The following is a 23,522-nucleotide window of genomic DNA, read 5'->3' on the forward strand; positions in this document are numbered from 1 at the left end:
CAGAGTCCAGAAGGCAAGCCTTTCTCATGAGCAGCGGTGGCACTGTGGGGAGCTTGGATGTCTAAGAAGTTGTACAAGGATGAAACTGGCTTCCACCTCACCCAGTGGCAGCAGCTACCTCAAGAAGGAAATACAAGATAGCAAGCAACTCAAGCCAGGATTCTCCTCAATTATCCTTTGCCCCAAACTGAAAAGGATTAATACATAATGAATGAGCTTGGTTAGTGCGCTGGGTCTTTTGTGATAATTTTTCTTCAAAGAGCTCATGGCAAAGAAGAAGCTTTGCTATCGTGGCCATTTTTTTTCTACCAGCGCTAGAAGAGAAGAGATGGGTGGCTGATTTGAGGGTCTGTATAGAAATCTAGTTTTCAAAGCATTGTACAATGAAAAAAAATTAAAAGCTTTAATTATAAAAAAAAAAAAAAAAGAAAGAAAGAAAAAACAAAGAATCTTAAAATCCAAATGGAAAAGGGGAGGCTAATCTTAAGCTGGTTTTTAGTCCTGGGCTGTAACAACAGGGAGGAAATGTACAGAAAAGAACTTGACTCTTTCTATCAAGTTGCTGCCAGGAGAGATGCCTGGTGTTTCACCTCATCGACTAAGTAAGTAACAACCCTCTTTCCCCAGAAAGGCTTTTGCTCATCTCTGGTTTTACCCACCCAGCTTGCCCATTTCAAGGAGGCAACAGAGTATAGTGGGGGAGAAGCAGAGGTCTGACTTTTACATTGAATCCAGGTCTAATACCTTGGTGCCCCCATTTTCTTCATCTGTAAAACGTGAAGAATAATAGTATCTACCCTCAACACTTCCGTATTAAGTAAATTATACACATATAAAGAGTTAAGAATAGGGTACAGCACATGGTAAGCACTCAGTAAAAGTTGGCTAATCATGATGAAAATATTCAGGCTTCACCTGGTTCATACCAGCACAAAGTTAGGAAGCAAAAGATGGGTGAATCAGGAGAGAACCAGACACGTGCTGACCTCTAGACTGCTAATGCTTGGTCTTATACATCTTGTTGCCCTAAAAACATGCCACGAATGAGTTTTGAGGTAAGACCTCTGTAAGACTGGGTACAGAGGCTCTGATGAAGCAAAGGTAACAACACACTGAACTCTACAATCAACAACTGGTAACAGAGCCTCCTCTATTCCACAGCCACCCTTGAATATGTCATTAGTCAACCCACTTTATTTGTAGCTGGAGCTTAGAAATATTAAAAAACCCATGGTTTCATCATCCAAGCACAACCCTGTTGCCACTCTGGCACATTCCCTTCCAGCCCCATAGGAACAATTCTGTGTTATTTCAAACTCTGTGTTCCTTTAAAAAATGGCTGCACAACATCCGAATATATGATGCTTCACACAATTTACTTGATTGACCCTCTCGAGTTCTCACTTTTACAAAGAACAACTTGTGCATTTAACTTGCTTCTTTTTGTGAGCTTGTATTAGAACTGCTGCCTTAGGAAGTTATTCTATAAGTGAAGTTGCTGAGTTAACTACTCAGAATGTGAGTCCTTTTATTCATTCAACTTTCATTGGGTATTTATGCAGTGCCTGGCACTGTGATCAGACTGAGAATAAAACGTGGTCTTGGTCCTTGTCCTCAAGGACTTCACAGGTGGGGGTGGGTGTGGGAAGTATATTGCTAAATACCCTTTATATAGGGTGGTACCAATTTATGTTTTCTAATAAACAGTCCCCATTTTACCACATCAACACTATTAGGATTCCAATAAACAAGCCAAACAAAAACTGGGTTTACTATTAGGTAAAAAAATGAAGTCTTGCTTGAATTTGAATTAATGTTTACTGGTTAGCTGTGCCTCCTCTTGTATGAATCACTTCATGGTCTTGCTCAGCTTCTACTGGGATATTGGTGTATTTCTCATGGATTTGTTATGTTTTCTTTATGGAGCAAAGATGTGAGCCCACCATTAGGACGCACTGCCGTGCTATTTCCTAGTTTACCGTTTAGTCTATTTTTCCACACTTGAATGACTCTCACTAATTTGTACTTGGAGCTCTGCAAATTGGCCTATACTGAGAAATTTCATAAGAAATGACTCAGTGAAACCTATTGCTTCATCTGCTGAAAGGATGTTGAGGATAACACAGGTTACATTAGTTTCCTCTTTACAAGAGCCCACAAAGAAATTTCTTTCTGGTATCAGTACCAGGAATAATTATGTGTCTCCTGAGTAGTGGGTTTATTTTTATGTTATGAACACAGTGAATCATGGAACTCATCGTGTCTTCCTTACCCTTCCTAGAAAGGGTAAAGTCAACTAACTACCGCTCACCACTAGCAAATGTAAAGCACTTTAAAAGCACTTCATCTTCTCTCTCTTCCTTTCTTTTTCCCCCATTTCATTTTTCTTATGCATTTATTTAAAAAATTTAAACCAGGGGGGCGCCTGGGTGGCTCAGTCGGTTAAGCATCCAACTTCGGCTCAGGTCATGATCTCACGGTTCGTGAGTTCGAGCCCCACGTCGGGGTCTGTGCTGTCAGTCCAGAGCCTGGAGCCTGCTTCAGATTCTGTGTCTCCCTCTCTCTCTGCCCCTCCCCCACTCACACTCTGTCTCTATCAAAAAAATGAATAAACGTTAAAAAAAAAATTAAAAAAAAAAAAAAAAAAAGGACACAGTCTGGCTTTTAAGGGGCAGACAACCAGGCAAGAAGCAAGCACACGATTACCAATAAGCGCAGTAAGTGCGAGGACAGAGAGAGGCGCTGTGGACACACACCGGAAGGGCGTTGAATTCAGACTGAAGGGCTCTCTGGAATGACTTCTGGGGAAATGATGCAGAGGCCAGAGGGAAAAGCAGTCTAACAGAGAATGAGAGGCAAAGGCAATCCAGGGGATAGAAGAGGCCTTATACACTGACCTAAGGAGCTGAAACTTGATCCTGAAGACTATGGAGAGCCCACTGCAAGATTTTAAATGGGATTTGAATGACATGACCAGACTTGCATTTCAGAAAGAATGGGCTAGAAGGGCGTGCAGAATAGATTACGACAGGGGATAACAAAATGAACCAGCAACTCCAGCTATGCAGTCAGAAGTGATAAGGACTGGAGTGATTGAATGCATTAACCAAATAAGGTTCCCATTTTTATTACACTTTCTAGCTATTATTAATATGTAAGAATGTTATGAATTTTTGCCAAACTCAATAAATTTAACCTCTTGAATTCAGATTTCTATAAATATTTCATATCACCAAACAAGCATAATTTTATCTCTTATTTTCAAATATTTATATTCCTTATTGTACTGGCCAGAGCTGTATTTTTTTTAACAAATAATGACCCAAACTATAGAAACTGAAAAATAGTCCAAGGGAACAAAACAGAGAATTTGGCAATGATTTAAACTCTTTAAGAACTTAATACCACAAACCAGAAACAATGAACACTGGGGAGACATGTGCTGGGACAGCTACTCCCTGCCTGGCTGTGGGCACAGCTCAGGGACAACTGCTACCTACCACGTGGCCGCAGTCCTGCTCAGATGGGCCACCTAGTTATATGTAAGGAAAAAAAGAAAGAAAATGGAATAGCGTATTTCTTCCAGCTGTGGAAGGAAGATAAATTTCTGACTTTTGTGAAATAAAGGATATTATCAGAGAGACAAACTGAATGGTGTGAATATGTAAAAATAAAGTAGTTTTACCCAATGAAATGGAAAACGAAGGGAACAGGTGACGAAAATAACTGATATAAGCTTTCCCATAGACGTATGTGTGCGCGCGCGCGCGTGTGTACATCCATTACAAATGTGAAATACGTAAGGTCAATAACCATATCTCATTGAACATATGGTCAAATGGTCAAGACAGGTAATCAATTTACACGTAAAGGAAACAGAAAGAGTAAATTATCATTTGGAATACCGCACAGCTCCTACAAAATGAAAGACCTATAAAAACACCGTTAGGGACTCAATATACATTTGCTAAATGAAAAAGCGGACAAAGAAAGCTAGAACACAGTATAAAGAAAAGTATGCTTGCATGTTGCTGGCAGCACTGCCAACTAGCCCGAGCTCTCTGGAGAGCCACGCAATAAAAGAGACAGCTACATACGAATGCACGCACATGTGTGCAAACACACACTCTGACCTCTTAGGTCTTGGAGGAACTATATCCCTGAAAGGACACAGAGTCATTTGTTTAACGATATTCAGAGTAGAACCATTCAGAACAGGAAGAAGTGGAAATAATCCACAGACCTAAAAAACGGAAAAGGCGTTTAAGACAGTCACACTGAACAGTTTCTGAAAAGACACATGTAGGGTCATAAAGAACTAGAAGTGCGAACAGAGGAACTCACATCGATGCTTTGCAAACGTGCATATATGCATGTGACTTAAGAAGGATGCAGACAGGGAGCCTGGTTGACTCAGGCGGAAGAGCATGTGATTCTTGATCTTGGGGTTGTGAGTTTAAGCCCCACGTTGGGTGTAGAGATGACTAAATAAATGATCTCTAAAAGAAGAAAAAAGAAGAAGGATGTTGACAGAGTGAATGTCCTCCTACAGTCTTATTTTATGGAGGCCCACAGGCCTTTGTGCAATCCTGAAGCCGAGCTGGTGCTACTCAGTGAACCGCACAATTATCTCCTTCCTTTAACGTAACACGACCCAGCAGGCACCTCACCGTCACCCTTCAGTCAGGGCCACCACAAGAACGTACACTTTGCTTTACCACTGAGGTTTCTGGAAAGGAAAGCAAGTGCTGAACATCTAACGGACTTACCGTGAGTGTGGCCAGGGACATAAAGCCAATAAGGTTATTCCACACTTTATCGATGTCCTTCAGCAGCTGCTGGAGTTTCTCACTGCACACCGCGGTGGCTTTTATACCCAGCTCCACACGCTTGGTCACCCTGTACACCTCAACAACACCTACAGAGTGAGAGAGTGGAGTTGGGCGCGGGCAGTGCAGAAAGGTGGGCGGCACAAGGCGGCACTACTGCGTGCAGGTATCTTAGCTGGAAATATGGATTGTTTCTCAACAGAAGTGAACTTACCACTCCTTGGGACCAGTCCACCTCCAGTGCTGCAGGGTAACTTACTGGTAAGAGCACAGCCTATAGCTATACTACCTGGGTTCCAATCCCAGTTCTGTCGCTTACTAGCTGTGTAACCCTGGGCCAGTCACATAACTTCTCTGAGCCTCACTTTCCTCATCTGTAAGATGGGAATACTAAAAGCACCTCACCAAAGAGGATTAAATGGGTTCATACTGTAAAAGGCTTAGAAGAGTGCCCATAGAACATTAGGCACTATGCAGTGTTAGCTCATTTTCTTTCTGGCTTCTTTCTTTCTGGCTTTAAGTTTGGGAAATCCCATTTAACTGGCTGAAAATGGGAATATCAAAAGCTTAAAAGAATCTGAATGTCAATATCACCACAAAGTAATTAAGAAACAACTCACTTCTCCGAATGCCCAATGATTTACAAACCCTGTGGCTTCACGCATCGTTTATAAACATAACAGAACACAGGACGGCTCTTTTCCCGTGGTCTCTGAATTGTGGCTGAGTTCGTCAAGCAAGGAGGACAGGTGCCAAGTATCTTCACATTCTAAGGATGGTCACCAGACACATCCCCAACCTTTACCCGAGCCTCTAGAAGCGAGGACTGGAGGAGTTGTCTGCAGAGCAGTACCTCATCAACCTGTGTACAGCCCACTGTGGCTTTTCCTCTTCTTTCCCCAGAGGAAGGGCAGGAGTCACTGCCTATCCTACACCAAGTGAGGGGACTTCTCAGACAACCCCTCACAGACACTAGGCGATGTGTGCAAGGAAAGACAGGCGCCCTACCACCTGGTGTGTTCCCGCAGTACAGCCGTGGCCGTCTGAGCAGGAAGGAGGAACAAGAGTGCGGCAGTGGAACTGCAGGAGAGACCACGTCTCCCCCCCACCCACTCATCCAGCAGGTATTGGTGAGGGACTACTACGTGCCAGGCGCTCAGGTACAGTGCCTTACAGACATTCCCAGGGGACAAAACAGACCAAATCACTCCCTTCTTAGAGGTTCCTTGCAGGGGAGGGAGACAGATAACAAATAAGAAAAGGTAAAATATACAAGATATTAAAGCTGACGGGACAAAAGACAAATAAAGCGGAGAATGGGAGAGGAAGGATGAGGGTGGGGTGAGAGGGCACAGTTTTGAGAAAGAGAGGCCAGGGAAGACCTCCCTTAGCGGGTGACACCTGAGCAGAGATGTGAAAAAGACTAGGGTCCAGTGCATGTGGCTCTGGCCACGGGCCAAGCGGGAGCTTCAGGAGGAAAAGAACACCAGATTGGACAGAGACCGGAGTTTCAAGCTGGACTGGGACATTTAACAGCTGAAGGTAGTCAGGGAGGTAAGGAATCGGTGATGTCGTGAAGGGGTGGAGAGGAAGAATCGACAGAGCATGGTAAGGCATTAATTAGAGACCCAATGTTTTCATTCTAGTAAACCAGTAACACAGATGCAATTTTACATTGTTGCTGCTAGTTTGTGTATAGTAAGGACTGAAAAACTTTGCCACAGATACTTTAAGTCAAATAGTGTGGTTTCTGTCTGTGACTTAAGCATCTCACCCACAAACGCAGATACTACTTAGTGAAGTCATATGTAACTTGAAAGATCTAGATTAAAATACTTAATGTAAGGGAAAACTGAAAATACTATCAAGTGTCAGGATTTTGAATAAGTAAAACATAAATGAACATACCTAATAAATATTCCATGCCTTGGGCTGACTGAATTACTTCTGTGCACACAGAACTACTACTGATTCCATTTAAGGTATCATTTGCCTTCTTAATGACCTATAAGAAATGAAATCACATCACCTTATATAATTGAGAAAAGTCATTGCAAATCAATTTACTATTAGTAGAGAACCCAACAGAGAAGCCAGGAGGTGTGAAAAAGCATGACTGACTGATATATGTATATGATCATGCTGAAACAAATGTGAGAATTTAATTTTAACCTTGAAGAAACCATCCTCCATTTCTTTGGAAAAGACAGAGGTTCTTTAAGTTTAAATATTATTTTAATTTAGGCAGCATTAATGATATCATTTTGTTATTTTCTTTTTTCTTCTTTAGAGAGACAGAAAATGTGCTCGTGTGCATGTGAGAAGGGGAGAGGTGGGGGGGAGAGGGAGGGAGAGGGAAAGGGAGGGAGGGGGAGAGAGGGAGAGAGAGATAGAGAGAGAGAGAGAAAGAGGGAGGGAGGGAGGGAGGGAGGGGGCGAGAGAGAGAGAGAGAGAGAGAGAGAGAGAGAGAGAGAGAATCTTGAGCAAGCTCCATGCTCAGCATGGAGCCCGACAAAGGGCTCAATCCCATGACCCTGGGATCACGACCTGAGCCAAAATCAAGAGTCAGATGCTCAACCAACTGAGCCACCCAGGCGCCCCTCACTGTTATTTCTTAAACACAGTGACAGGTGAGGGCACAAGGGACAAATGAGCCACTTTTGCTATCATACACGTGAAAGAAGCCTCACTTAAGCTGTATGGCTTTCCCTCCAGCTTCCCTTTGCACAAGGCCATGGAGGAAGAGCTCTCCTCAAGTTTTCCTCTGTCCATTCAAAGGCACCACGGAGAGGGCAAAACGGCACAAGACAGCACTCACACATGTGAAAGCACCGCAAAAGTGACATACTCACATCTAGGGCGCTCCCCAGGCACCTCTGCCATTCATATGCATATCTCTCATTCTCCTGTGAAATTTGTAAAAACAACGGGGTTAAACAGGCAGGACTGGAGTCCTCTATGATTTCTGTCAATGTACAGAGCATTGGAAGGCTTTACTTTTTATTAAAAACACTCTACTTCAAGCATGGTTTATCTCTTGAAACCACTGATGACTCTTCACAATTACTAAGTGCACCTTCTGAGCACATGATCTGTGAGTCTGAGGGGAATGTTTTGTAGCAGCTTCCCTCTGCAAATGTTGGCTCACTGGTTCTAGGAATAGTTTAAGCTTCTCCAAAGGCACTCGCCACATAGGTGTCTAGTACAAGAGCTAATACTAAACCACCAGCTTCCCACTCCACAGTTATGACGCTGTGTGTGCGTGAGCATGTGTGAACGACAAGAAGGGCACAGAGGAGAGATAAGGGTATCGGCTGTAGGAGGAAGACAGCGTGGGACTAAGACGCAGCAAATGCAGACTTTCCTCATCTCCTCTATCCGGTGTTTTAACATTCACTAAGTCTAAAGTGATAAAGTCCAAGTGCTCAAAGAAAAACTCCCCCAAACACCCCTCCTCGTGAAGTCTCCTGAACAATTTCAATTTTAGGGCCGCTGACTCCTTTCAGCAGATGTCCCACCTGAGAAGTATTTTTATCCAGGCCTAATGCTGCCATTCTCTCACTTTAATTGAATATTTTGTGTCTGGTGCCTTGTGACTTTCTGTCCCTCGCTTCCCCACAGAAAGTTGAAAGCAGTTTTTCTTGAGGCCCTCAGTGCTCAGTTGGTCTTTTCCCTGCCCCTCTGTAGAAAACTCCCCTGCTCACCTCCACCTCTCCTGTCAGATCTTTGTATTTGTCACGGATGACAGGCAGAGCCGGCTTCTCACTCAGAGTGTTGGAACGGTCCCTGAAAGGCTGCTCCAAAGCCGGAGAAGGAGAAGAACGGCTTATTTCTTTATCACCAAGGCTCAAACTCCTTTTGTGTGATCCTGGAGAAGTGGATGGCACAAAGGTTCTGATTACTCAGCTTAATTCAAGCCGAGGCTCTTCCTTGCTAACATGACCCTCTTCTTTAGATGCTTCTGTCATGAGGCATTCAGAAACATAATCCGTGTTCATTCTCCTCTGGCAAGCTATCCAGGCATATCTCGGAGATGTTGCGGGTTTGGCTCCCAACCACATCAATAAAGTGAGTATTGCAATAAAGTGAGTCAAATGAATTTTGGGGTTTCCCAGTACAGATAAAAGTTATGTTTGCCCTACGCTATAGTCTACTAAGTGGGCAATAAATAGCATTATGTCCAAAAAAAAAATCAATGTGCAAAGATTAAAAAATACTTCATTGAAAAAAATCACAAGCTCAGCCATCATCTGAGCTTTCAGTGAGTTGTAATCACTGATCACAGATCACCATAACAATGTAATAATGAAAAAGTTTGAGATGTTGCAAGAATCACCAAAATGTGACACGGCGACACAAGTGAGCAAACGCTGTTGCAACAATGGCACTGACAGACTTGCTTGACTTAAGGCTGTTTCAAATCTTCAAACTGTAAAAAACACAGTACCCAGGAGGCGCAATAAAATGAAGTATGCCCTATGTTGAATCCTTCTGGTTGTTCACTTCTGCTTGGTTTCCCTGACTTTAATTTTCTCCATTACTCTTCCCTGATCTAGCACAAGTGCAAAGCCACTGGAGTCTGGAGGACAAATTGTCTTTTTAAATATCAGTGCGTAAGAGTCGTGTTGCCTTTCCAGTCATTAGTCACGGATTTGCACTGAGCTCCTACATACTCTCGATCCAACAGAAATCAATGATGCCTTCTGTTAGGATGGGCTTAAAGCAGAAGGGGCAAACTCAAATGCTTTCAGAGAGCAGGCAGGTCAAGTGCATGGCTGAAGTGGGTCAGCCAGAGAGAAGAGGTGATGGGGACTGTGACAAGGAGGACAGCATACCCCATCTGTTAGAGGGGGCAGTGCCACTCAGCTCTACCTGATTGTCAAAAGGGGGAATACAGGCCTAGTATTGCCAGATATTACTTTTCAAGAAAAGCTAGAAATCCAGATTGTGAAATCTCATGATTCTTATTGGCTGGCAGCACATTAAAAAAACCTTCCGTGTGGCTCAATCAAAACAAGTCTGCAGAGGCAATCTGGCTGGCTCGGTCATTTAAGCGTCTAACTCTTGGTTTTAGTTCAGGCCATGTTTACACGGTTTCGTGAGTTCGAGCCCCTCATCAGGCTCTGTGCTGACAGTGCAGAGCTTACTTGGGATTCTCTGTCACCCCCCTCTCTGCCCCTCCTTCACTCGTGCTCGCTCTTTCAAAATAAATCAATAAACTTAAAAAAAAAAAAAAAAAAAGTCTGCAGACTGGATCCAGACCCACGTTGCAGCCTCTGGATTAAAAAACACAGTCCATAGCCAGGGAATAAGAGCAGGGTTGACTTGTCCCCAAGTGCATCAAATCCATTTCTCTGGCTCTTTTAACACAGTACCCCTCTAGCCAACAAGCTAATGAACAGACTGTATGCTGTGCTTGTTTTTAGCCCAAAAAGCAATTATCTGAGGGATACTGCCTTGACTTCAGTTTAGCTGCAAACCCTTTTGTATAGCCATCTATAATAGACCCTGATTTCAGAGGCTGCAAATCCATTTCCCACTAAACCAGAGACCAACTTTCTGTTAGAAAGAACACCTAATATCTCAGTGGAAGAAACCACCACAGTACAGTCGACACTGAAAGCAACTCACCTTGAACAGAAAGGTCAAAGGTCGCCAGCTCACTTTTGATCATTTCTTCACTGGATTTCATTTTGCTCTGTGAATTGGCCACCAAAAAGTCAAATTTGCTGATTTTGGGCTTTTCACTTTGAAACTCTCCAAAGTCATCTGCACATTCTTTGGGAGTGTCGTGAGAAGTGCCGCTGGAGGCCGGGCTTGGACAGGTGGCGTCCGGGCTTCGTTCGGCTGTAGGCAAGTCCTGTCTCGTGAAATCTTTATAGTCCCCACTTTCATATTCCTTTTGCTCACTGGTCTGAGGAATCACATCTTTAAAACTGGCAAAAGCTGGGAAGGTGGCCTCTGGAAGAGCATCTTCATTTGAGAAGGTTGTTACTCTGGAGAGAGAGGTCATGGTGATGTTTTCGGAACTGCCGAATGAAGTCTCTTTCTTTTGAAGAACCGAGGCAGCTGAGGAGGACCCGCTTCCTGCTGAGAGGACAAATGGAGAGAGTTTTCTGCCCTGAGACGCATCATCCCTGTCTGACCAGTCATAGCTCGTAAGTGTGCTCACTGCAAAATTGCTACTGTAGGTTCCAAAAGCAGCATATTTTAAGTCCTCTATATCTGAAAGGGAAATAAGACCCCACAATTAGAGGCAAGCTCATGATTTAGGCAAAATGCCCTAAACTCTGCAGAAGCAAAATGTCTAGCATATTTGATTAGTTTTATGCTATGCTGGAGTTAACTACATTTAGAGCTTGTACTAAAATTAAAGGAATTGGGCTATAAAATCTGATCTTTAAAAACCCACATTAGCTTTGAGTTGGCATTTATATTTAGTTACAGAGTTATTTTCTTTGCATATAAAGATTGCTATAAAAGACAGGAGTATCATCTACCAACATATGACATGATTAGGGTTATTTGATAAACTGTTCACTTACAAGTTTTAAGATGTACTTACAATACCCCCTGCCTACAACTGGTGCCTTTTGTCCCAGCTTGGTTGGGAAATGTTCCTTTAACACACGGATGGACAGAATGTACATGACAAACTAGTGAAAAACTGACAATTTCTCAAAAGTAAAGTGCAAGTAATGTCACCTAACTTTTAGCCAGTTCTCAGGAGTCTCTGTCTCGCAAGATCGAACAATAGATTTTAATTAAGCAGTTACTTACCTAGTTGTTATTTTGGTCAATATGATGTCATACTGCTGTGATGGAGTATGAGGAAAGAAAAATCAACCTAATCTACTTTAGCCTCTAAAAAATAGAATCAAAGGTCTGGGTCCTGGTGGGCTCCTGTTTCTCCTTCAACTATGTATCAGCCCCTCATTAAAAAAAAAAAAAAAAGAAAGAAAGAAAAAAGAAAAGAAAGAAGAAAAAGAAGGAAACGCTGGGGCAGAAGACTCATTTCACAAAGCATTCTTAGTACACGTTTAGATCATCTGAGATAGCATAAAACACCAGAAAAAATGTAGGTTTTTGATTTAGACACATCAGGGTTCGACTCTAGTGCTGCCACCTACTACTTGTGTGACACTAGGCAAGTTATTTAACGTTTCTTAACCTTGTCCTGCTCACGGAAGGGCCTGTGTTGTGTCGACTCCCCAGTAATGTGTGGAAAGGGCCGCCCCGCTCGATGCCCGCTGAGCAGTACATAATAGCAACATCTGTACAGCATAGTTGCCCCGGGCCTCCATTTGACATTTAGGTGCGGCTTTAGGGTCTACCATGGAGTTATCTCAGAGTGCAAATGAAGGGCCAACTCATCACTTTAATGGTCTGACAAGGGAAAGTTTCTTGCCCATTTTCAAAAAGCACACCCAGCTGAGGCCGAAAGCCGCTCATGCGGAGTGCCCCGGTTTCAGCAGCGCGGTCTATGCAGCCTGGCTGGCGGGCTGAGTTTCATCCTGGTCGCTGTCTACGAGGCCGGAGGGCCAAAGGCAGACTCCCTCTCTCTGACGGCCACAAGTGTACTTTACAAGGCAAATGCTCACGAGTTTGGTGATCCAGGTTTTCCGAACTAAGTCAACAGGTGAACCACACTCGGTCATTTTCTCTTTTTTTCCTCTGAGGGTTAAGGGGCTCCTGCCATGTCCATGGCTCTCCTGACAGTATAAACCAAACCTCTCTCGCTTTAAACTCAAGTAGGAAAAGGGTACTAAATGAATAATAACAGTGGAAAACCCTAGATTACACAAAAGGCGAACCAGCCAAAAGCGGGTACCAGCTTTCATAGAACAGTATATTTTAAACCTCTGTGGTGCAAATGGTACCCTTTCAGATTTGGCTTATTGAACAAGAGGGAGACAAAGATTCAGGTGAAAACTGTACAGTTTAGAATGAATAAAACAAGGCTTCAGGCAAAATGCTTTCTTAATCTCCGGCTGTAGCGTTTTGTGCCTCCCACCCCCAGCTACTACTATTTAAAGGGATCAGAAGGTGCCCTGACTCCAGTGAGGGAAACTTCAATCAAGGGGCAGACGCAGTGACACACGAGAGTGGTCTTCAACGTGTGCGTTCAGAAAAATGTCTCAGAATACGGATATTTTTATTATTGGACCCTACCAGAAAGCTTTTTGGGGAAGCTGTATTATGAACTGCTTTAAGAATCTCACCTCCTAAAAGGGTAGCAATTTTCCCAAAGACTGAAGGTAAATTTATTAGAAAGTTAGGCTCTAGTTCGAAAACCACAATCCAGTTGCTATGGTAATAAAAAGACCCTTTTGTGCACTTATGCAATAAGAAAAAAAGGGTTAAAAAAACAACCAGAAATGATTGCAATATAATGAGGTAAAAGGCATTATAAGCAATAAGGGATTACCTTAGCTGAAGAGCTTTTAAATATTTTTATAATACTACAGATCTTCAACAAATCTTATTTTTATTAAAAATGAGAGACATAACATTTTGCCTTTTGGAGCAACTCACAGAAATGACCAAATGAAAGATTTTTAAAAAATTAATTATGTAAAAAAAAATCATATATTAAAAAAATGAAGTGTAAATATATAAGATATACCAAAATCCAGCTGATCAAGCTGGATACCAAAATCAAGGCTGGTTTTAAAAGTTTACTTTTGCTTATTTATTGGCCATTATTATGTAAAAAAAATTTACTGAAGTGCAATTCATTTGAACGCATAAGGAAATACTAAAACTGAATTACATAAGGAATATGAGAACATGGTATTCCTAAATCTTAGTATCTATAAATAATATTAAACTGAGTAGTATTTCCTGACCTGGTGAATATTAGTAAACCATTTTCTAAGAAAACTGTGGTAAATCAATTCACTGAGGGTAGGGTAAGCCAAGGAAATTTCTCATTGCCCATGATAACTGTTTTACATTTTCTAAGCAAATTACATGTATTATTGTATGACAGTCTTCAAAATATTAAAGATTCTGGGAGAACTACAACGTAAGTGATGGAAGCCCTGTCTACAAAAATGATATGGAATAACCCACACTTTGTAATCACTGAAGTTTCTATTGCTGGGTCTTCCATTCGATAGCTGAAGTTTGAAAATTGCAAAAGAAAAAGGAAAAAGAAAGCAGAAGGGCTGCAATAAAATGAACAGAGAATCACTACTGTATCTCCAAGTCTACAGGAGAACTCTTACTTAGGCTGTGCTAGGTTGAACTGCTATTGCACACAGATAATAGGCCAAATTGTGTGCTGTAATACAGGTATTTGTTTGCAACCAGGAATGTCCTATTACAGAGGCCAAAGGAATAAACTATGCTAGCTCCTTTCCATCATGGATCTTAAATCAAGACATGGATTTCTTGCTTATGCTGGCAAGTAACCCTATCAGTCTTTTCCATAACCTCTATTCAAATCCCTTCTGAACGGATGTTGAACACAAAAACAAGGTATTTCTTGGAACAAAGAATGTGAGCTGCCACAAGACACAAAGGCCATACCAATTCCCATGGACCTTTTCTAAAGCCGTAAGCATATGCCCAGATGATTACGTTACTGGCTTTTGAAATGGGGGTTTAGAAAAAGAAGAAAGGATACATGTGCAAAATCCACTATTCTCCAGTGTTTTATATAGCAATAAAAATGTACATCGGACTGAGGAAGAAATATCTTTTAATTTCCAATGCTGATTTAATCCAAACTTCACTTACCAACACAAACCATGAAATATGTGTACATTTCAACTTCTTTCTACCCCTGGCCCTATTCTGCCTTTACATTCTCTATTAACTATAAAACCTGGGTTGTGTCCTGTAAGTCTCAAATACTCTGAGAGTTATTGAAGAAAAGAGGAAAGTGATCACACTGTTAAGTATGACAAGCTACAAAAGGCTGCTGTATGATTGCCTTCTAGTTTTTCTAATTTGCACAGAGACCTCCCATTCTTCATTTGTACCGACTCACATACATCCAGGGTTTTAAATGATACCCATGCTATCTGTAAGCACCTTCAGGTTCCTGTTAGTGCTTTAAGTTCAATAAAGAAAAGCAGTTACTCTGTGGGTATTTTAAGTCAGAGGGGGCTGGAAGGCTAAGGAATGGTGTCAGGACATACAGCTGACCCTTGAACAACATGGGTTTGAACTGCATAGGTCCACTTATACATGGATCTTTAAAAATAAATACAGTTTAGTACTGTAAATGTATTTTCTTGTCCTTGTGATTTCCTTAATAACTCTTTTTGCTAGCTTACTTTATTGGAATACAATATATAATACAATACATGTGTTAACCAACTTTATATACAGTAAGGCTTCTGGTCAATGGTAGGCTATTAGTCAAAAGTTGTATGTAGATTCTGGACTGCACTGGGGGTCAATGTCCCTAACCCCCATGTTGTTCAAGGATCAACTGTATGTACAGCAGGACTGCTCATGGTCACCATTAACGATCTCACCAAATGAGCATAGAAGATGGCAATTACATTTAGGGCCTTTTGGCCATGCAAGGGAGAAAGCAGCACCCAGAAGACCCTCTTACGCACATAATCTTATCATGCTCTCAAAGCCACTGGACCAACATTTTCCAAAACAACTTATCAAAAGAGTTCAACTGATGGAAAAACAAAGCTAGAAGCAGCTCTTTAAACATAATTTGATTCTGGGGCACCTGGGTGGCTCAGTCGATTAAGTGTCTAACTCTTGGTCTGGGCTCAGGTCATGATCTCCCGGTTCACGAGTTTGGGCCCTGCACTGTCAGTGCAGAGCCTGCTTGGGATTCTCTCTTTTTCTGCCCCTCCCCCACTTGTACTCTCTCTTTCCCAAACTTTTTTTTTTTTTTTTCTTTTTTAAATTGGGGTGCCTGGGTGGCTCAGTCAGTTAAGCGTCCAGCTTCTACTCAGGTCATGATCTCACGGTTCATGGGTTCAAGCTCCATTTTGGGCTCTGTGCTGACAGCTCAGAACCTGGAGCCTACTTCAGATTCTGTGTCCCCCTCTCTCTCTGCTCCTCCCCCACTTGTACTCTGTCTCTCTCTCAAAAATAAACATTAAAAAATTTTTTTAAAAAGACTAAAAATAAATAATAAATAAAAATAATTTGATTCTTTGAATTATTTTTGTATTTAGCCCAGCTTCTTCAATACTGCCAGCATCCCCTTCCTGTTCATTTGCTACTTTTAAAAATCCATACAGATTTTCATGTGAACAACAGAGTGAATGTAGAATATGAATACACTTGTACATTTGCTCAGGCACTGATGTGTGACACCAGCACTAACTGGATTACTTTACTTGGCATGGGAGTAAACACAACAGTATTTGTTTGTTTGCTTGAACCTGTAGCATAGAGTTCTTCAAGTCTTTGTTGCAAGTTTATATTACCATATTATTAAGACTTCCTCCCGAAAAGTAATGTTACTCTAGAAAAATTAACTGCTCAGTTTATGAACGTGATTATGTTTTACACACAGTTCAGTCTGCTCAGATAAATGCAGAAAGGACAAAATAAAGCAGTCCCAGATGGACCAATTTAGCATTAGATAATTCCATTGACAAAGCAATTTCTTAGCTAAAGCCACCACAAGATTAGTCTCATACACAGCGCTGGAAAATTCTAAATAAAGGGTAGTTGGTATTATCACTAGATGGAGGCTACACCAAGAACTCTTTCTTCCAAATTAGTTAGCAGCATACATCATAATTAAAATGTAATATAATTTACACAAGGTTTCTGAAACCAAGTATTATCCAACTTTCTAAAGCATTAATTTCTGGAAAACACAGTAGTTTGAATGGCAGATTCAGCTTTCCTTTGCATTAATCTAAACATTACTTTAAAAAAATTTTTTTAAATGTATTTATTTTTGAGAGACAGAGAGAGTGAGAGAGACAGAGCATGAGAAGGGGAGGGGCAGAGAGAGAGGGAGACAAAGAATCTGAAGCAGGTTCCAGGCTTGGAGCTGTCAGCACAGAGCCCGACACAGGGCTCAAACTCACGAACTGTGAGATCGTGACCCGAGCTAAAGTTGGACGTTTAACTGACTGAGCCACCCGGGTACCCCTCTTTGAATTAATCTAACCCCCAACATGCAACTTTTTTCTTTCTCAAATGGCCTATTGCAGATACTGTAAGTGATCTCTCTGGAATCCTCTTCAAAATCCTCATTTTCAATGGTTTAATTTCTTACTGCCTCAAATTCTTAAAAAAAGAACTAAAATTTCAAAATATAAGAAAAAAATGGAAACCATGGAAACAATCCTTTTTTCCAAGGTTTTTATTGGTCTTGGGTTTATGATCTAAAAAACAATAGTATTCCTAAGGTTTTTTGCTATTAATATTCTCTAAGATAGAAAAAAATATTTTCCAAACTTAGCATTCTCTTATTGCTAACTTTTGTGCATCTTTCTAGAATTATTTTCTCAAAAAATGAAAGTGATTTAAAGCTTGCTTTGAAGATATCCTAAAATCGTTTTAAGAACTTGCTTTATGGACTGTGAGCTTTATAATACATTCTGAAGTTGGAAAGATAACAGGCTCTACAAGTAGAGGGTGAGCACCTATTTCAGACCCACACTGAATTCAGACCTGAAGACTTCCTGATATTAACACTGAACACTCTCCATTACAAAGATTATCAATTTAAATTCAGTTTGCATGTACTGTGCTCAGAAGCCCATCTCAACACCATTTCATGATTTATTTTAAATTTACAGACATCTAGTTATTAACAGATGTATCCCCTGTCCCCAACACTCAACTATTAGATCTGTCCCTCACCTGCCCCTCTTCACAGTATAACTCCTTGTGGTGGTGGGCTCTGTGAGGTTTACTAAGCAATAAAATCGACTCCCATTTTCTCACTAGAAGAAAGGAGTAACTTTTCCCTATTACACAGTGTGTAAGGTTTACATTTATTTTTTAAACATTTAAAGTTATGTTTTAATCCAGTGCCATGTTAAAAATTTATATCAATGGGATTATTAGGGGAAAGGGCTAAACCAATACTTTCTTAGGAGAAAGGTATTTGAAGAGACAAAAGGGAAAACCCTTTAATCACAGGAAGTGCTGTTGTTTTACACTTGATATGGACCAGGTATTTCTTTGGTCTAATCCTGAAAAAGTACAAATTACACACATCCCCACACTTTCAAAATATGCCAAAGAATTATTTATTAACATAGGACTTACAGATCACAAAAGAGAGTGGTACAGAAGAGCTGGAAAAGAAGTCATCAGAATAAGCATGCAGATCAGTATTTGCAGAGGAATATACCAAAGCAAGTTCGAAAAGGCACATTCACACAGAAAATGTCTAAATTCAAAAAAAGACATCAGAAAAGCAGCCAAAAAGAAAAAAATACTGATAATAAGGCGCTGATTAAAATACAACGATTTTCAATGTCAAAGAAGAGCTACTTTACAGGTAGGTAGGGAGCTACAGAAGTCTCGCTAACCCTTTGAGAGTGTCACAAATGAGGGTAAGCTCTTGCTGCCAACAAAACCAGATGATTGTAATGACTGCACATCAAGATGCTTTGGGGCCATATTAAATTTAGTGGTGGGGATAAAGCAGCCTAGATGAAATTATATTGCAGCAAGGGCTCAAAGGGTTAAATGTAATAATACGCAGAGAAATCAGGTAATGTTATTATTAGTATTATCTACCTTCCATACAAAGAATAATTGCAAGAGTTAAAAGAGACAGTATCCCTTTCAGAGTTAAGTTAGGGTTCCTCAACAACACTAAGGTCCAGAGATAGCAATCTGCTAGGTTTTATTCTCTTTTCATCAGCCCAGTTTTTATTTCTCCAATGAGAAGTTATCTTTAACCCTCAGACCAAGAGAGCATGAGATACTGCAGTCAATGGGAGGATAAAGAAAAACCAAACTGCGTTGAAGAAGTCCCTGCCATTTACCTTCTACAGTACATTTATGCAGCAGTTTTGCCCAACAACAATATAGCCCATTGGTCAGACATCAACCCCTTGTGACAACCGCTCTAAAGGGATACTGCTCTTTCTGACAGGAGGTTTACAGATCAAAAAGAGGAAACAATCTGCTTTTAAGGATATCCTCAAACTGAAGAGACTTGGCTTGAACATTACAGGTTCCAAGCTGGGAATGTTCCAAACATACATAAAAGAACATGTGCACAGAAGATTATTTTCACAGGTCAATCAGAACAAGCTCAGTCAAAAAACCTCCCCTCCCCAAATAAAATGGAAAAATTTAAAAGAAGGAAAAAGAAAGACATCACAAACCTGATTAGACTCATCTCATAAAGACATCTAGCTTGGCACTATGAAAGAATATAGATTCACTTTCAGAAAAATAGCTTCTAATTAGTAACTCGAGAGTCCAGAAGGCTAGTATACATGTTATGAGATTTTTAAATAAAAATCAAATATTGTTCAAAAAAACAGAGCACTCTGCAACCAACCACGGTGGCTCAAGCAGCTCATACAAAAAAGAGAAACAAAATCACCCTATCAAACAAAGAGCAGCAAAAAAATAGGAAAACGTCTGAGGAAAAGTACAAAAAAAGGAAGTCAACAGTCAGGGGCACAAGGAGCCCCGCAGACAGCCCACCGCCCTTAGACAAAGCCTCAGCAAGCCGCCACGGGAGACACACACGGTCTCTGAACACCTGCTCTCGATTCGGCACCCCATTTAAGGATACCTCCAACATTTCAACAGCCAAAGGACGGATACGATTTTGTTTTCTGACTTACCAATGTGATCTATGCAAAAGCCGTAATACTCTTTAACATTTCTGCTGGAATCTGTAAACTTGGAAGTGTCTTACATGTCCCTCTCTAGTTAGAAAAACAACAAACCCTTCATATGCATAATACGTTTTCTAGAATAATACAGTAATATTGAGATAGTTCTCATTATTAAAGGCCACAAAATGGGTTTATCTTTCTATATAACGTAGCAAATAACAAAACAAAATAAAAACGAGGACACTTGGGAATCTAGATTTTATGTCAGGAAGTTGGACTAGAGAATAAACTGCTACATGTAAATCCATACAGAATTTAAAGAGGGCTCCCTTATAGGATGTTTTCAAACATTTTATGAGAAAGTGAGTAGTTACCCTATTCTACCATCTACAGATGTGTTACAATTTAATACTTTCAGTAATAGAGTTAACGCTGAAAACCATACCTGAACTCCACTAACGACTCATGCCCTCCTCCTTGCCAGACCCTGGCACACAGGACATCCACACACAAGCTCTTTCCATCCTCTCTTGCGGGGATGTGGCAAACCACAGTACGACTGGCTAAACTAATTTTTACTAAGACTTGGCCTAACAAGAATCAGTTCTGTCAGCCAAACAGAATACTATATTGGCCGCTGCCAAACAGACCCAAGAGAAGAGAAAAGGAGAGGAAAACACTGACCTCACTCACAGAAATGGAGGAACAGTACCCACACTGCAAAAGTCTTTATAAAATTCCTGGTGATGTAGGGTTCATTTAGCAGTGGATTTTTATGTGCCTCTAACACCAAGTTGGGGTTAGAGTTTGAAAATAAAAATATTTTAGCTATCCAGTCTAAGTTCCAGAGTATTCATGGGATCCATATATCCAAGTACCCACAGAATTGAATTTAAACACTGCTTCAATGGGACTGGCAATGAAGAGGTTATTAGAAATCCATTAAGGTTAAGAGCCAGAGCCTTACTCTACTATAAGTCAACACCCACCGAACCATCTTTGAAATCTACATCACCATTACCAGAGTAGTCTCACCAATTCCTCACCTGCAGCAGGAGGATGCTGGCCACTAACTGTTGGTAAATCCAAAGAGCTATCAGACATGACATGCTTAAGATCTCCTCCCACATCAGCAAGTTTCATGTCAAACTGAACAGAGAGTGCATCTTCAGAGTCCTCCTTGCCAACACTGCTGCCACCAATGGAAGGGAGATCCAAGGACTTCACTGAAGCAGAGTCTTCTTTGGTGTGTCTGAAAGCCACTGATTTCTCACCCAGAGATTTGTCTGAGTTCATGGAAGAAAATTTACTAGGGTGGAAGTCAGCAAAATCATCATCACTTTTTCCTGAAGGGGTATTATCTTTCAGTTCTTCAATACCCAGTCCAGATCCTTCCAGAGAAAGTTGTTTGAAGACATCGTATTTGGTGGACGTGGCAGCGGAGTTTTGTCCACTCTTCACTGTACTGCTCGAGCTGCCACTTAGAGGAACAGGACTAGCCTCCTCTTTAAGGGCGTCATATTTACCATCTGCCTTTTGCTCAGATGAAACAGAGCTATTACTGAAAGCCATAAAATCTGCAAAGTCATCCTGTTCCCCAACAGATGCTGGACTAGAATATTCCCCAAAAAGGTTGAATTCTCCAAAATCATCAGCCAAACTAGACATCTTAGTTGATGCCAGTGCTGTCGTAGCTGCAGCAGATCCTGTTGGCTGTGGCCGTGTGGAAACAGATTTGGATGCACTAAAAGCAGCTGAAAAAGATAATGGTTTCTCGCTGCTGCAGTTAACTGAGGAAAACATATCAAGGTCTGCTAAGTTCAGAGGATTCTTCACTTGTGTTTGTTGTTTCTGTTGTACAGCTCCTGAGGGGAAGGATGCTGGAAAAGTTTGGTCTTTTGTTGGTGGCTCTAGTGGTGATAGACTATCGGCAGTTTTAAAATCGGTGAAACCGTCATCAGTGCTCGCAGATCTGAATTCTGCAAAGTTTTCTCCTGAAAGAGAAAAATACGGCAAAATAAATAAGAATGCTGAGCTGAACACCACATGATGCACAGCATATTAAATTACAAGCATACTTTTAGAGACTTGCCCCTCACTAGCTTGACATTATTCAACTGCAGCTTACACCCTACCAAAACAGCTCTTTGGACACTACACATCTGTTTCCGTGCCAAAGGCTAGTGATGCCAAAATAAATAAAAATCAAACCGAGAGCACCTAACCATGTCAGTTTCGTTTGCTCATTTTAACGTGATAACGTGTCCTAGTGCCATACCCTTCAAGTGGCCAAAAGCACTGCTCTCAGGATTTTTTTCTCACTACAGCCAGCTGGCCAAGCACACAAGAGAAGAAGAAATGGGTGCTGGAGGTTCCTGAAGAGAGAGACATTAAGATGATCCTTTAAAGATAAAATGTTTTACATGGTGATCAATCAGGAAAAAAGTATCATGGGTGCTCTAGTGAAGTATTACGAAAAATCCTGCATCTAGTATTTAGGATGTGAAACACCTTGCTCAACTAGGTACTTCAGGCATACTGTTAGATAATTAAGTGGTCTTGCTCAAGTGTGTGGAGGCATTAATTTGAAGCTAACTTTGATGAAAAATTATGAAAAGGCATCTACTTATTTGCAAAGCATTCATTCCAGCTAAGGACACATTTTAAAGTGGCTTCTCTATATAACAAATAAGCCGAATCGCACAGAAAAAAAATCTGTGAGCACTTGGGCTTATCTCGAAATCAGCCATGTCACTGTACCAACTAGTATTTACTCTTATTTATTAAAATTCAAAAGGATTTGAATAAATACCAACTCCACTATTAAAAATTTCAAGGGACAGTATTTAAACTTTATACTGTGCTACTCTGAGAAAGGAGTTACTGAAATGTTTTTCTTATTATTTTTTAGAGAAAATAGGTACTAATGTATTTCTAATAAATAATTAAATAGACTCAGTTAAGATGTTGATAAAAATCTGAATCCATGATTCTAAACAGAGTTTCTTTTCTTTATTATGAGAGTGACGTTATCACTCTTAAGTATGAGGTTAGGAAGCAGATGATCTCAATTTTTCTAATGGTGTCTGAAGGTCTTCCATAAAATCTACTAGATTTTACCAGGTAATGAAAATCAGAGCTAAACCAAATATAAATATAGCTACACCAACATCACTTATTATTTAAAAATATTAATGCTATTCTAAAACATAGGCTGTAATTCTTCATCCATTTTTCAAATTCTATTTGTCCCTAAAAATGAGATATAGAGACATATGAGCCATAAAAGTATACTTCAAACCAAAATCTGATTCTTAAAACTGTCATTATAATAAAACAGGCTTTAAATATTTAGTGCTTATAACACGATACATACTTTAATAGAAGAAAAAAGCATAGGAAACAATGGAAGCTGATTTTTCCTCTTAATCTGAGACTTAATTCACCAGCATAATTTATCAACACAGAGAAATCTATTTAATATTATTAGGGAAATTTTAGAAAGAGAGGAACAGCATTCATAATTTCTGTATTTTATGTTTTTAAGACATACCACTAATAAGACTAAAGTCAATTTCACAAATTGACAGGAGAAGCAGATGTAAAACTTAAAAAAAAATTACCCTGTTTTAGGTAAGTATATCACTGATAATATTTGTATCATTTCCCTAAATGAAAACGTCATAAGCAGCCGATTTTGTCAGTCTAAATTTTTGATGTGCTACTTTGAAATATCTGTGAAATTGACAAGTTTTGTTTTGTTATTTTTAAAAAGAAATCACCACAGCAAACTAAACTTACTGAGGAATTGTAAACGTTTCCATTAGAAATGTAAGCTGGGTGAAAGGGTCAAAAAGAGATAAAATGGGTGGGTTTACAAGTTCAAAAGCAACATGAATTTGGGAGCAAATAAATTAGTTGCAGTCATTGGAAG

The 23,522-nt window shown here is 40.4% G+C and overlaps 1 protein-coding gene across 12 annotated transcripts in view; it reads right to left on the bottom strand.

Moving 5' to 3' along the window:
* SYNRG (synergin gamma) overlaps window positions 1-23,522 on the bottom strand; it is an 86,753-nt gene that overhangs the window by 13,772 nt on the left and 49,459 nt on the right. For 9 of the 12 annotated variants that reach the window (XM_049636557.1, XM_049636565.1, XM_049636554.1 and 6 more), the window contains 6 exons: window positions 20,635-21,582; window positions 10,461-11,054; window positions 8,534-8,697; window positions 7,682-7,735; window positions 6,738-6,834; window positions 4,770-4,918 (listed from right to left, as the gene is read on the bottom strand). In XM_049636557.1, the coding sequence (XP_049492514.1) occupies window positions 4,770-4,918; window positions 6,738-6,834; window positions 7,682-7,735; window positions 8,534-8,697; window positions 10,461-11,054; window positions 20,635-21,582 (2,006 nt within the window). The remainder of the gene's footprint in view (window positions 1-4,769; window positions 4,919-6,737; window positions 6,835-7,681; window positions 7,736-8,533; window positions 8,698-10,460; window positions 11,055-20,634; window positions 21,583-23,522) is intronic. The other 3 variants (XM_049636561.1, XM_049636558.1, XM_049636559.1) reach the window with 2 other exon arrangements.

This window comes from Panthera uncia, chromosome E1 (genome assembly GCF_023721935.1).
Source record: "Panthera uncia isolate 11264 chromosome E1, Puncia_PCG_1.0, whole genome shotgun sequence".
Lineage (NCBI taxonomy): Eukaryota > Metazoa > Chordata > Mammalia > Carnivora > Felidae > Panthera > Panthera uncia.